Source organism: Coffea eugenioides, unplaced genomic scaffold (assembly GCF_003713205.1).
Source record: "Coffea eugenioides isolate CCC68of unplaced genomic scaffold, Ceug_1.0 ScVebR1_205;HRSCAF=829, whole genome shotgun sequence".
Lineage (NCBI taxonomy): Eukaryota > Viridiplantae > Streptophyta > Magnoliopsida > Gentianales > Rubiaceae > Coffea > Coffea eugenioides.
This window is the reverse complement of record NW_020862513.1, coordinates 18603-33219: the sequence shown is the minus strand read 5'-3', so window position 1 is coordinate 33219 and position 14617 is coordinate 18603. Positions and strand designations below refer to the sequence as shown.

The 14617-nt window shown below is 38.2% G+C and overlaps 1 protein-coding gene across 1 annotated transcript; it reads right to left on the bottom strand.

Moving 5' to 3' along the window:
• Nucleotides 1–288: 288 nt before the first annotated feature.
• Nucleotides 289–2112, bottom strand: LOC113756200. Its single transcript, XM_027299965.1, has one exon. It carries the CDS (start codon nucleotides 2110–2112, stop codon nucleotides 289–291), a length of 1824 nt encoding a protein of 607 aa, XP_027155766.1.
• Nucleotides 2113–14617: the final 12505 nt, after the last annotated feature.

Genomic DNA, 14617 nt, shown 5'->3' with positions numbered 1-14617 from the left:
ACAATGATATCCAGAGGGTCAAATAATTTCACCTTTGGCCATCTTAAAAGAATTTAAAAGAATCAAGACAATAATCAAATCAAACAAATTATGCACTTCATGCAACTCCAAATCAAAGTGGAAACAAGATAAACTCAATTGCAAAAGATGCCTTCATTACACTATTCACATATGCAGGAAACAGTTTCTGGTGAAATTTAGTAAATAACAACCCCTAGATTTACCAAAGTTCCCTTCAAGAGGGAAAATACTCGGCCATCCAAATGGTGCAACGTGCCTTCAAGATTCTCAGATTTCGTCACTGGAGGTGGGTGCCTCTAAAGTGTCCTCATGTTTGGGAAAGGGGTTTGTGCTTACACTCTGTCCCTGTTCACCCTTTTTCTTTAGCACTATTGCTCCGAATTCGATCATATCCTGGATTTCATGTTTCAATGCCCGACAATCATTGGTGGAATGCCCGGGAGCTCCAGAATGATAAGCGCAGACCGCTTGAGGGTCATAGCCAGAAGGAAAACGATTGGAATAGACTTTAGGAGGTATAACACCAATTTTCCCGACAGCTTTCAATTGCTCATATAATTGGTCAACAGGCCGACCTAGATTGGTGAAGGTTCGGTTTGACGTTGAATTTTGGGTGTCACTGGTTTGTTGGTAGTAGTAATTTGGGCTAGGGGGTGGAATAGGTCTTGGGTTAAAAGGAGGGCGAGGTCTAGTTTGGAGACTTGGTTGAGGATTTTGAAAGGGTGGTGTGAGTACACTTGGATAATTTGGTCGAGGTCGAGAATGGTTAATAGTGGTATGATGGATAGGACGGAAGCTTGGGTAGTATGGATAGGGTGATGAATAAGCAAGGCGGTTTGAAAATCTAGGTCTGGCCGAGGGGCCCTGATTCCCAACAAAGGCAGTTTCCTCTTCTTTTCCCTTAGATTGGGATTTTTCCCCACTGTAATTCTGGCTTTGCAGAGCCTCTAGTTGCATCTTCAATGTTGACACATTAATAATTTTTCCGGCCTTCACAAACTCATCAAATTCTTCCAATTTATTGACAATTTCGGCAAAGGAACACCCGGTCATTCGAAAAATTTCCTCAAAGTAAGGCGGGTCATGAGTTTTGATGAACGTGCGAACAATCTCGTTTTCAGTCATAGGAGGCTCCACTTTGGCGGCCAGTTTCCTCCATCTCTTCGCGTACGTCTTGTGGTCCTCAGATGGTTTTCTTTTAGTCCCCTCAAGTGTGGCCCTCGTTGGAGCAAGCTCGCAATTGTATTCATATTGCCTCATAAAAGCAGTTGACAAATCCATCCAAGATCTCATATCCTCCGGCTTCAAATTGGAATACCAATCCAACGCGTCACCTTCTAAGCTTTCAGGAAACAAACGAACTGGTAGATTCTCGTCATCTATTGGCTTGCCCAACTTGTTGGCAAACATTCGGAGGTGCGTCTTGGGGTTGCCCGTTCCATCATACTTGCTAAACTTGGGTGTTTTGAAACCCATGGGCAATTGCATATCCGGAAATAGGCACAGCTCGTTGTAGTCCAACCCTCCTTGTTTGTTCAAGCCTTGGCCTTTCCTTATGAAATCCTCAAACTGATCCAATCGCTTTAGCAAATTCTTATCCACTGGTGCGGATGACTCCCCGGCTTCAATTTTCCCTTGAGCAGCGGTATCTAGGGTGAACGGCTCAGCGGTGGGGTAATAATAAGGTCCCCGTGGCTCGAATGGCATGCTCATAGTAATTGGCGGATACTTTTGGGGAATTTGGACATGAGGAGGGTTTGTTTGGATGTGAGATACATAAGCAGGTTGCGGGCCATGAGTGGGATAAGCAAAGGCTTCCTCAGGTGGGTTTATGACTTGTGAAGTAACAAAGGTTTGAGTATAAGGTAAAAATATGGGTTGAGGTCCAGATTGGCCAGGAGGTAAGGGCTCATGTTGTTCATCGCTAGCACCACTAGCTACCAATTGATCGATTACTCGCCGTTGGGCCATCATTTCAACGCTCAGCTCATTAAATCGGTTTAGAACTTCGCTCAATTGAGCTCCCATACTTGCCAAGTCAGTCGGTGATGTGGTGGCGGGCCTATCAGACGATTCTGGATGGGTACTCATGTTTACACTATCTCTTGAAGCTCGGTTACGCGATCGGGTGATAATGGGGCTTTTTCGGGTAGCTATATACTACCTGAGAATGTAGGAAAACCCTTATTAGATACCCTTCTTGATTGACTGCTGTCAAAAAGAAAAGAAAAAAGGAAAAAAAGACAGGAGTTAGTAACAATTAGAGTAATTCGGATGCATGTCCTATGGGGGAACCCTTTTTGTGCCAAGGGTAGGCCTAGCATGAGAATGCAATCCTCTAGGGTAGGCACTATACCATACCTGACGAATCCGATCAATTGAGTGAAAAATAATTTTGAAAATTTGGCCAATTGGAATGAGAAGAGACGTTTGTTAAAATGAGGACCTCGTCCGAAGGGATCGATCACTTTTGATCGATACAAGAACTTGCAAAAACGCACGGGTTTGACCTTGACGAACTTCCTATCAAAGAGATTGGAATTCGTTGATAAAATTTCTCAGTGAATCACGGGTTAAAACCCCAACTGATCAAATGGCTGGATGCAATGGATGGTTTTCTCAAAAATCGACTAAGTTTCCAATTTGAAATTGACATTGAAACCCTAATTGGTCAAATGGGTTGAGTGAAATTGACAATTTATTTAAAAATCGAGCGGATTATCCTAAAAAGGGAAACGGGTCAAATGACTTAAATGAAGTTTAAAAACTTACTCAAAATTGGCCGGATCATCCTAAAAAAGGAATTTGATCGCATGAAATTGAGGATCTTATTCAAAATTGACCAGATCGCCCTAAAAAGGGTAAATTGGTCACATGACCCTAAAAAGGGTAAATTGGTCAAATGAATTGACGATTTATTCAAAATCGACCAGATGGTCCTAAAAAGGGTAAATTGGTCAAATGATTTGATGATTTATTCAAAATCGACCAGATGGTCCTAAAAAGGGTAAATTGGTCAAATGATTTGATGATTTATTCAAAATCGACCGAATGACCCTAAAAAGGGTAAATTGGTCAAATGATTTGATTTATTCAAAATTGATTAGGAATTGACAAAATGGATCGATTGAATCGTTCCGCCATTGATGGTTTCAAAAAATTAGTCTATGAGCCTTCTAAGATCACGATTTGGCCTCAGTTTATTTATCATCTCAAAAAAGAGGAATCATTTGTGAATTTCTTCAAATTAATGTCCTTTACGCAAGGGATTTTTACCAATTTTTGATAAAATGGCCAAAAAGTGATTATTAGATGCTCATATTCCAAAAATTGCTTCATGAAAATGATCGGATCTTTACCTTACCTTGTGCACTACCCCTTCGGATGATACGAGAAAGGTAAACGTGCAAGTCTCCTTGGATTAAGTATCCGAGACATATGGTGGCTTATTCCTAAACGCGGGATCCCCTAAATGGCATTCCCTTCCTAGGGTTTATGCATGATGCCATTTATTAAAGCAGTAAAATATGCAATTCGAAATGAAACGTGACCTAAGGAACCCTTTATTTGCCGGGGTAAGCCTAAAATGGTATGACATTATTAATTTATGAACAAGATATGCCACAATTTTTAAACGTGCAATAGCCTATCTACAAGGGCAGGTCCTAAAAGAAGGTCATGCCAGACCTCTTATGTCCTAACGTTTGTGAATGCAAAAGACAAGAGACAAGAAAACGTGAGTTTAACATATAATCACATAACACATTGGACAATTAGATAATATAAAAGGCAATAAAGATAAATAAGGAAAGAGGGTTGGGACCCCTCCCCTCGTGAATAGTGTCCCTAGTTTAGGATAAGGCCGACTCTACCCTAGGCAATCTAATATGGATGCATGAGGTTGGGGTTCGCTAATGCATCTAGACTCGATAAGCTCAGGTCCCCGAGCCTTCAGACTTAGAAACCAAGGGTCATCAATCCCAAGATTCTTTGTCGGTGTCTCGAGCGATTCCCCAAACACCGCTACGCACACATCGTGTCACGGCTACGTGTTTGAGTGAATCTCTCAAAACCTCAATCTTCGACCAAAAGCTAAAGGCTATCAACCAATAGCTTTAAGCGGAAGATTGAGTGACCCATTGGAACATGCTACACACACATCGTGTCGTGATCACATGTCCAAGTGAGTCACCTAATCCTAATAGGGTGGAGTGGCGTGACAAGCCACTAAAGAAAAATGAAAGGGATAAAAGAAGTAAAGCGTATGCTCGTATGCTAGTGCTTGTTTGGAGGGGAAGGGTCAAGAACCAACGCGAGGCTCTAGGGTGACCCATACCTCCCAAAATGCAATGCAAGCGCGAGATAACAAGTAAACATTCATTCAAACATACATTCGTGAGTCGAGGGATTGGTTTGACTACGTACATAAGACAAAAGGTCCTAAAAATGAAAAATGCAATCCTAATATCCAAATGCAATGCATAAAAAGGGTAGAAAAAGGAAACGAATGGCTAAGTCAAATGCTTGGACCCACTTAGGAAGTCCCCAGTGGAGTCGCCAACTGTCGCGCCCCACTTTTTGGAAAAAATAAAATGATTAGTCTTTTGTTGAATTTTATTGGTTTGGGAAAAATGATTTTTGTTGATAAAAACAAAAATGGGTCTAAATGGGACTTTTGAAAATGCGACGATTTGACCCAAGAAAAATAGTTCAAAAAGGGTTTTTATATGAAAAATGGAGTCGCCACTTGGTATAGAGTTAGGGTGTACCAAGTCACCCAAAAAATTGAATTGTTTAAAGTAAAATAGGAAAAAGTAAGAAACCCTTTTTTAAACGACTCCTAGTCCACGTAAAACAAAGAAAAAGGTTCGGGGGTCACATTTGTCGAAGGGGAAGGCAAGGATAAAAATCCAAGGCACCCCTTCGACCTAGCCAAGGCTAGTTGCGTGATTTAACCCTTATTTTCCTATATTTTCTACCCAAAGTATGTATTGCAAATTGGATATGACTAATGGATGAGAAATGCAATCTTAAGTCTAGAAATGTCTCTGATGAGGCTTTTGATCCCATTCACATTAATTGTGAAGGTCAATAAGGAAAGACCTCATAGAAAATCATGACTGATGCAAATGAGGACTCAAATGAGAGTGTAAGTGTGCAAAGTGTAGAAAAAAGGTGCATGTGCGCAATTTGAAAGTGTTTGTGTGCAAATGCATAAAAATATAAGTGCTCGTGTGCAAGTGAATGAAAATAATAAATATATAAGTAAAATAATTGCAAAGTGTGAAGTGAAAAGTAAAGAAAGGGAATAAGTGTGGATTTAAAATATATAATTAGTGAGGAAAATAGTGAGAAAATGATATGAAAATGCATGAACTTAGAGGAATGCATCAGGTCGGGTACGGGAATGACCTCTAATTTTTGTGATTTTAATTTCCCCTTTGATTAGAAGGAAAAACTAGCGTGCTAAGGCTATTTTTGAAGCCACACTCGCTCGTTTCCCTTACCCAAGGGGGTACTCAAGCAAAATGAACCCTATAGCTAGCATGAAATGCAAAAATCCTAAAATGGAGGGAAAAGGGGGTCGAGGGGCATGCAAAATGATAAAACTAAAAGAATGCATGACATGAAATGAACATGCAAACATGTACTAACGAGGGGAAATCCCTAAGGGTCTAGCGTTGGACTAGCCCATTCTATGAATTCCGACTAGCGTTGGACTAGCGGAAACGTACATTCACCCATCACATTCATTCATGGCTACGGAAAGCGAGTAGACATGCCAAATACTCATAAACACATAGCACATAACATCTAGCATGCTCGACTAGATGCAAGGCCCTAACAAAGCAAATTAACACGTAGCAACTAAGCATGCAAGACACATAATACAATTAAAGCCTTAACTATTACATTTGCTAGCTAGGCACATGACTTCGATAGGTCTTCATTGAATGCCCCTCCAAGCCCTATCTATTACAAGCCAAGAGGTGTACACATACCCCATAATGAATAATTTAAATAAAAGTAAAAGTAAATGAAATAAATGCAAGGAATTAAGAAAGCAAAGTAGACATGCATATTCACGTAACACGTAGGAGCACGTAAGAGAGAAGTAAAGAAGATAAAAGAAAGTTATACCTTCCCCTAATGGTAAGCAAATGAAGGAAAATGGCTTCAAAACAATAAAGGGGTCAAAGCATCAATTTAAAAGTAAAGTATAAGCAAAAACATCAAAAACCACCTAATTGCAACTTGAATGAGCTCAAAAAATGCTTAAAGACCAAGAAAACGGAATAACCCGTTCAATTTCCAAATATAGCATCTACTAAAGACCCAAAACAAGCATTACTCAAACATTCAAGTCCAAATAAATCGTTTAAGCACTTCAAAGATCTTAAAAATAAAGGAAAAGTCAAACAATGATCGAAGTTGCAATGATTTTAGGACTTAATTACAAGATACTAGAACATGCTTGGGCTCTTGTGGAACAAAAAGAAACTTAGAAGGATCAAATTGATTAAATGTTCCAATTACTTGGGCCCTAGTGAAATGAGAAGGGACTTGGGGGGACAAAGTGCTAAATTTTTGAAAACCTTTTTCCATGCAAATCTCATGCAATCACCGAAAATACTCTCTGCAACAAAACCAGTATTGAAGAAAGCTTTTGGCCATTAATCACCTTTCAACAATGAGTTTTACATAACACTCTTTGAATTAAATCCAGCCAAGCATTGATTATCATTCCTTAACAATGCAATTTATGGAGAAATTTCATGCCAATAACAAGCACAAAACCAGTTTCTGCAATCGAAAATGAAACCTGTTGTGCGAAAAAGCTTTGCTAAAAAAAAAATTCATGTTTCAGATACAAACACATGGCTTTGCTCGAAACTTTTCCCAACCCAAATCATGATTTCTAACTAGACAATAAGACACATGATTCCGCCATCCAAATAAAACAGAAACATAGAAGAAACTGATACAGAAATTCTGGACAGAAATGTTCATGTGAGCAATTGCAGGAAGAAAAAGAAAAACAGCAAAAGCGTGAGGATGAAGTGCAGCTTTTGGACAAAATATGCAGCCTGGCTCGAAGATTTTTCAGATAAAATCATAGTTTGAAGCCATACAACAAGACACATCACTTCAACATCCAAACAAGCAACAACGTAGAGGGGACTGATGCAAAATTCTGGAAGCATACTCACACAAAAAAAATGGTTTGGCAATCTGAAATGCATTTTCCAGCAAGTGCTTGGGCATGAATCCGAATTTAACTCGGTTGAATAATTATGTTAAGAGCTTTCTATTTTCATTTCATTTTCTGGTTTGGACATGCTTATAAACTCTTAAATTCCTTATGCACGTATCAAGCTAGCATATGAATATTTCCAGCTCAGAAATCAAGTTCAAATAATATCCATAATCATCAAAAATCCAGAAATTTTCTGTTTGGTCCGGATGATCTTGCCTTAAGGCAGATTGCACTTTTGAATTTTTATTCCCCTGTTTTAAAACTTACTAGTCAACTACATGCAGGCCTAATTAACTTGTCATTACTAATTAATCAAGATTAAGGCTCCAAAACAGAAAAACTAAACCGAATGAGGCTACATTAGCAAGATAACCTCTCGGCAGTCACTTTCCATCAAAACAAAATTTCCTTAGCTTTTTATTTCTTCATCCGGCTTCATGAAATGATCATGCAAGGCCTTAATCCTAATAATCATCCAAAATCCAGTTAGTCCAGCTCCATTTCATGCTCAGATTATCACAAGGAATCAGAAATAAAATTGCATTTTCATCTCAGCTCTCGGCTGGAACATCAACATCCAAAACAGAAATTTCTAATGGCTTAATATCATCATCCGACTGCCTAACCTCACATGCATATTACTAGATGACTTAAACTTCTTGGTTTTGATTAGTTAGACACTTAATCCAACTCAGATTGTCGCATAAAGTCAGAAATAAAAACTACAATTCCAAGCAAGCTCCTCGGCAGAAATGTTTTTAACCAAGACAGAAATTTTCCACAGCTTTGGTTTCATCATCTAATTACCCAAATTAACACATGCAAGGTCACGGCTGGCTTAAACTACCTCTGATTATCCATTTTTAGTCCAGAAAATTTACCTCAAAGCAAGCTAAGACCACACACGAAAATCTGAAAAATTTCTGCTCCCTTTCGGCTCTCACGCACGCGACAGGTTTGCTGGTTCTGGTTTGGTGTAGCGGCTTCAACTGGTGGAGGTGGAATGTTGGAGTTGCTGGAAACGGTGTTGGTTGGAAGATGATTGCAGCTGGTGAAGGTTGAAGAGAAACGAAGGGAACTCACGCACGGCTTCTCCCTCTCTTCCTTCGAGCTCACGGACTGAAACCAGAAATGGTTGCAGCTCACGGACAGAACCAGAAATCTTCCTCTCGGCTGCAGAGTGCAGCTAGGCCTCTCAACCTCTTTCTCTCGCTCGGTCGATGATCACGAGGTGAAGAGAAATGTTGTAGTAGTCTGCGGTTTGAGGTGAGATGGTGGAGAGAAATGGTGCACGGTTGGTGGAGTGTGCGGTGGGGAAATGAAATGTGATCCGGCAGAAAAATGGAATTGTGATGATTTTTCTTTTTTTTTCTTTTCTCTTTTCTCAACTTAATAATTTAACAAAAATAATAGTAAAACTAAATAATAATAAAAACAACAATTTTAATTACAAACACATCAAAATAAACAAACTAAAAATAACAAAATTACCATTTTCGATCTTTTCTTTCATTTTTCATCATTTTTCATCATTTTTTTTCTTCTTTTCTTTTTTTTCAAAATAAATTAACAAAAATAAACCAAAATGCCAAAAATTAAATTTGAACGTATTTTTGTGAACAATTTTCCTTTTTTTCTCTTTTTTCATGATTTTTCTACGCTAAAACTTAAAAATAAAAATAAAAATAAAAACTAGAAACTAAAAAAAACTAAAAGCAACCACGACAAATGAGAATAAAAAGTAAAAGAAATTACACCAAAAATTTGGTGTCTACAGGCTCGATTAACAACCGATGAGGTTTGAACTCAGATATCACAGTAAAGTCATTGGACACATGCTCCAAACGACACCAAACCATGTACAGGTAACAATTGCACAGTTATACAGTAAACAATTATACAAATAAGAGAATGGGAGTGATAAAATACACTCTCGTCTCAAACGTAATTCACAGTCATTCAGTCCAAAGATTCAAGTATAACAACCATGTAAGCATCAAATCATACAAGGGTACACTTACTAGTTCAAGCAAAACAATTTCACAAATTTCCGTCCGATGTATGCCTCGGATCACCGGCATGTCCTAACAATCAAGAAAAGCAACCATTGAGACTCGAGCATGAGTCACATACATTTTCAATGAACTACTAAAGCAAGACAAAAAATAACTAGAAAGGAAATTAAGGAACATTTGGTGCTAAAAGCATAAACAACCCCAAAACATTCATTTCTACCCAATTTCAATTCAAACTCAAAGGAACTCAATATTCTCAAACTTTTGACAGCATTTCCCCTAAATGTCATACGTTTCCCAACCAACCAACAACCACCAAACTTCATCCAAAACAACCGCAAGTGCAACTACACATAATAGGTTAGTGAATACATTTTCTTAGGGTCACAATACCCTTCACTCATAATCAATCAAGAGTTCAATAACCAACCATAGGAAACCCTAATTTTTGAAACCCTAAAACCGAAATTGACCCTACAACCGGAAATTTTTCGCAAACCATCATAACTAACATACACAAGCTTCATTTTACCCCATATAAATCTATCATTCCATGGCTAACCAATAACTACCATATAATATCAGAAAAATCATCAATAAATCTGAAATTTATCAAAACTCTACTTTCAACCATAAATCTTCCATAAAATAGCAATTTTAGCCACTACAACCCACTAATTAACCATTATTAAAGCAAAGAGAGAACTTTCTTAACCAACTTACCTCAAAACTCAAGAAAGCTAGCAACTTAGGGCTTCCCTTTCAAAACCACTCCACCACCTTCGTGGATTCCTCCTAGCAAAGGATTTTTATGGAGGAATTTGAGGTTTGGATGGTTGGAACACAAGATTTAGCAAGAAATGGAAGGCAAAAATTGAAGGTTTTCTCTCTTATTTCCTCTCAAGAAGCTCAGCCAAAGGAGTGGAAATGAAGATGATTTTTGGATCAAAATTACCTTTAAGAAGGTAAAAGGTCATGGTCAAAAGTCCACCTTCGAATAAAAATGCGACACGTGGCACCTTTAATTTTTATACCTATCCTCTTGTCTCTCCAAGATTAATTATCTAGCTTACCTCTAATCACCTCCTAACATCTAGTAAAATAATCCCCCTCAGTACAAAACTTTACCTAGTCATCAAAATTTTATCGCGCTTAACGCACTAACGGGTCTCATGTTCAAAATACCTTATTATTGTCACATGAACTAACTTATACTAGGAAAATGATTTAAAAACTATATTTACTGATAAAAATATCTAGAAAATTTATATAGTAAAAGAAAATATAGAAAATGCGTGCAAAAGAAATAAAATAATGCCTAGAAATTAAGAAAACTTTCGGGTTCTCACATTCTCTCTCTCTCTCCCTCAATCCTCTCTCTTTAATCATGTGAAATATAATAAAAGCATGTAAACACATAATATCACACAGACACATAACAAATAAGCATGATATCTAGATGCAAGGCCCTAAAAAAGCGGTAACACATAGCACATAAGCATGCAAATCACACAAGGCAAATAAGCCCTAACTATTACATTTGAGGGGGGGCCTACTACAATCTAAGAGGGGAAACGAAATAAGATAAGTAAAATAATAACCTAGCTATTATAACTTTGGCATTCAAGTGCCTTTCAAATGATCAAAATTGAACTAAAATCAATGCAAAATTCGATAACTAAAGAAATAAATAAAAATGAAATAAAACAATCAAGGTCATGCAATTACACACATAAGCCACGTAGATGCACATAGGATCAAATAAAGTGAAAATAAGGGATAGAGTGCACCTCCCTTGAGTTGGAGCCCTAATGGAGTGAAATTACTTATTTACCCTCCAAAAACAAAGAAAAGGTCAAGGCACTAATTTAATTAGAGAAAATTAAAGAAAATATGCAAGCACAAACTCACTTGATCATAAAGCCCGTAAAATCATGCATTAAGTGCGATTTAAACAAAGCAGGGTAGTTAATTAAAGCAAACAAGCAATGAAAAGTTATAAAATTAAACCTGCCAAGGACCAAATTGAGGAAATTATTCAATTGGTTGGGTCATAGTGGAATTAGACAAAAGACAAGAGGTTAGAATGCAATCATTGAAAAATCTTTTCATGCATGCAACGAAAGCTTTCTTCCTTAGACAACGCCTCTGCAATTCGGCACCAGCTTTCAACGAGATCAAATCCAAACAAAAACAGCCACAAGATCTTCTTATTTTGAAAGATGAAACTTATAAATTTAAACACCAAAGGTCGGACGACAGACATGCAAATCTGGACAGTTCAAGCAACTTCATGCAAGGCTTGCAAAAACATTTCTGTAACAAGAAGAGACTTTTGACAGCCAGCTAAAGCTATGGGAACTTCAGCAACCTTGTGCGGCAAACAAATATAACAAGGAGAAAGATTCAACTTCCAAGTTCACACTAGACCCCAGGAATTCATTGCCAGGAATTCAGATCCGAACATCAAGTTTGATCAAGACCTTTTCAACCAACCTCCAAAACTTTAAATTAAACAACACCACACATAAATTTGACATCCAAACAAGTAAAAACTAGACAGAAATGACGCAAATTCTTGGAAAACTTTCATGCAAAAATGCAATCGAAGCCGCGTCCTTCAGTAGAGCGAGGACGACAGCTTCATTTGGCCATCTTTTCACTCAAACCCTAGCATTTCAAATTCAGATAATGAAACATATACCAAGGACCCTCACGAATACTAACTAATCAGATCGGATCATGCACCATTAGATAACAGAAAAACAACAGACAAGAAACCAGATTTCCGTTTGTTTAGTATCAGGGTCAGCCTTAACTTGGGCATTCTGCTATGAGCAGAATTGTTGCAACAAAACAAAACTACTTTGGGTTTGACAAAATCATTTTAAGTTCAAAAGTAGCACCCAAAAGGCTTCAACAGATTGCTGGATGAACAAACGAAAGCAAAAGGAAATCAGCAAGACAGAACGAATGCACCCGTCCGACATGAAACAAGGAACCAACAGAGGACCCAAAAAACAGAACAAACTACACAAAAAGTGAGCTTAGCCGTGAAAGTTTCTAACTTTTCATCTCCTTTTTTTTTTGCAATGAATCCATTTCCGTAAGAAAAGTAAACTTAATCCGCTCGACCCAGGTGTAATTTTCATCCAAGAACACTTTCGAATACTAAACAACAGCAATCTCCAATGCACTCAGGAACAGAAAGTAGGCATACAGATCTCCAAGATAGTCATTACTCTATACAGATTTCCAAGATAGCAATGAAGAATCATGCGGATACAAACGAAACATGAATCGAGAGAACAATAGTTACCTTCAACCCGAATCTGATGCTGTGAAGATGCTCCCCCCAGAAAAGGTTCTAACTTTGGGAAAAGCTCTTCTAGGCTACTCTTTTTCTTCCGTTGATTTTCCGTCTCCAGCCTCCTTTTCCAAATCCCCTTAGTTGCAGCGCTCTCCTTCCTTGCGCACAAACTATCGATGCTTTTCTACCTCTCAGCCCCTTTTTTTCTTCTCAGCCTCCGCTCTTTCTATCTCCTCTAGCTCTCTTTTCCTCGAAACCTTGCCGTCATCCCATCCTCCTCGTCCGTCCTCTGTTTTTCTCTACTCAGCCCAGCCGCCAACACTTCTGCTATCCTCAGCCGTCCTCTTAGCTTTTCCTAGCTTTTTTTGTTCCCGTCCTCCCTTTTCTTGGCCGTCACATTCTCAGCTTTTTATATGGGAAGCTCCTTCCCGAAACCTAACATCTAAGGCTCAGAAAAAACTAAATTCTCTTGCCCTTTTTTTACATCCTTGGATCTTCATAATTTCTGGGGTCTTTTGATAACCTTGGATCAAACCAAGTGGTTTGTTGTTCGAATGATCGAACGGAGGAGAAAAAGAGTAAGAGAAAATGGAGCTGAATATTTTTTTTTTTGCATCCTCTGTATTTTTCGTTTCATGTTATCTGCTTGAAATGCAATATGAAGTAAAGGCTCGAATCCTGTGTGGCTCATGCAAGCGTGAGCTGGCTTCCCTTTTTTCTTTTAACACATAATGAAATAATTCTAACAAGATAAATAAAACACTACAAAATTGAATTCAAAAGAAAATAAACATATTTTTGTGAACAATTTTTTCTCTCTGTTTTTTTTAATAAATCCTAATACTAGAAAGCCTTAAAAAAATAAAAATAAACAACTAGATCATAAAAAAAAATAAAAATAACAATACAATAATAAGTAATAATAATAATGATCTGAAATGCCACGAGATAAAAAAAATAGATAACAATTATCACAAAAAAATAGTAATAACAATAATTTAAAATTTTGGTGTCTACAGTTTGCCCCTCTTTGTCTGAGTTTTGGAAAAACTTGAGACAAAGAAGTAGACACCAAATACTCACCTGTGTTATTCGGCTGTAAACTACTCGAGCGACTGAGGACTGACCCCTTTAACAAAATTTTAAAATGGGACTGATCCAAACAAGAAATTTAAAACGGGACTGACGCGAACGAGAAATTTAAAACGGGACTGACCCGGACCAGTAATTTAAAATGGGAAATTTAAAATCGGGACTGACCCGAGACAGGAAACTTAAACGGGACTGACCCGAACAGAAAATTTAAACGGGACTGACCCGAACAGGAAATTTAAACGGGGACTGACCCTAACAGGAATTTAAATCGGGACTGACCCGAACAGACAATTTAAACATGGGACTGGCCCGAACAGGAAATTTAAAAGGGGACTGACCCCAACAAGAATTTAAATCGGGACTGACCCGAAGGGGACTGATCTCAACATGAAATGGCGGTGCAAAAGAAATGCTCACTAGTGGGACTGACCCAACGGCTAGTGGCGGTGCAAATGAAATGCTCACTAGTGGGACTAAACCAATGGCTAGTGGCGGTGAAAATAAAATGCATGCTAGTGGGACTGACCCATGTTTAGCGGCAATGAAAATGAAATGCCTTGACAATCGGTCAGTGGGATTAAACTCGAGTCTGTCGAGAAAATCGGAAACAGAAAGGCACGTTAGTGGGATGAACCCAATGCTAATGGAGATAGACTAAAAAAACACACACGTTAGTGAGATAGATTCGATGCTAACGGTGGTAGAATAAAAAACGCATACGTTAGTGAGATAGACTCAATGCTAACGGTGGTTGAATAAAAACGCACACGTTAGTGAGATAGACTCGATGCCAACGGTGGTAGAATAAAAACGCACACATTAGTGAGATAGACTCGATGCCAACGGTGTAGAACAAAAACGCACACGTTAGTGAGATAGACTCGATGCTAACGGTGGTAGAATAAAAATGCACACATT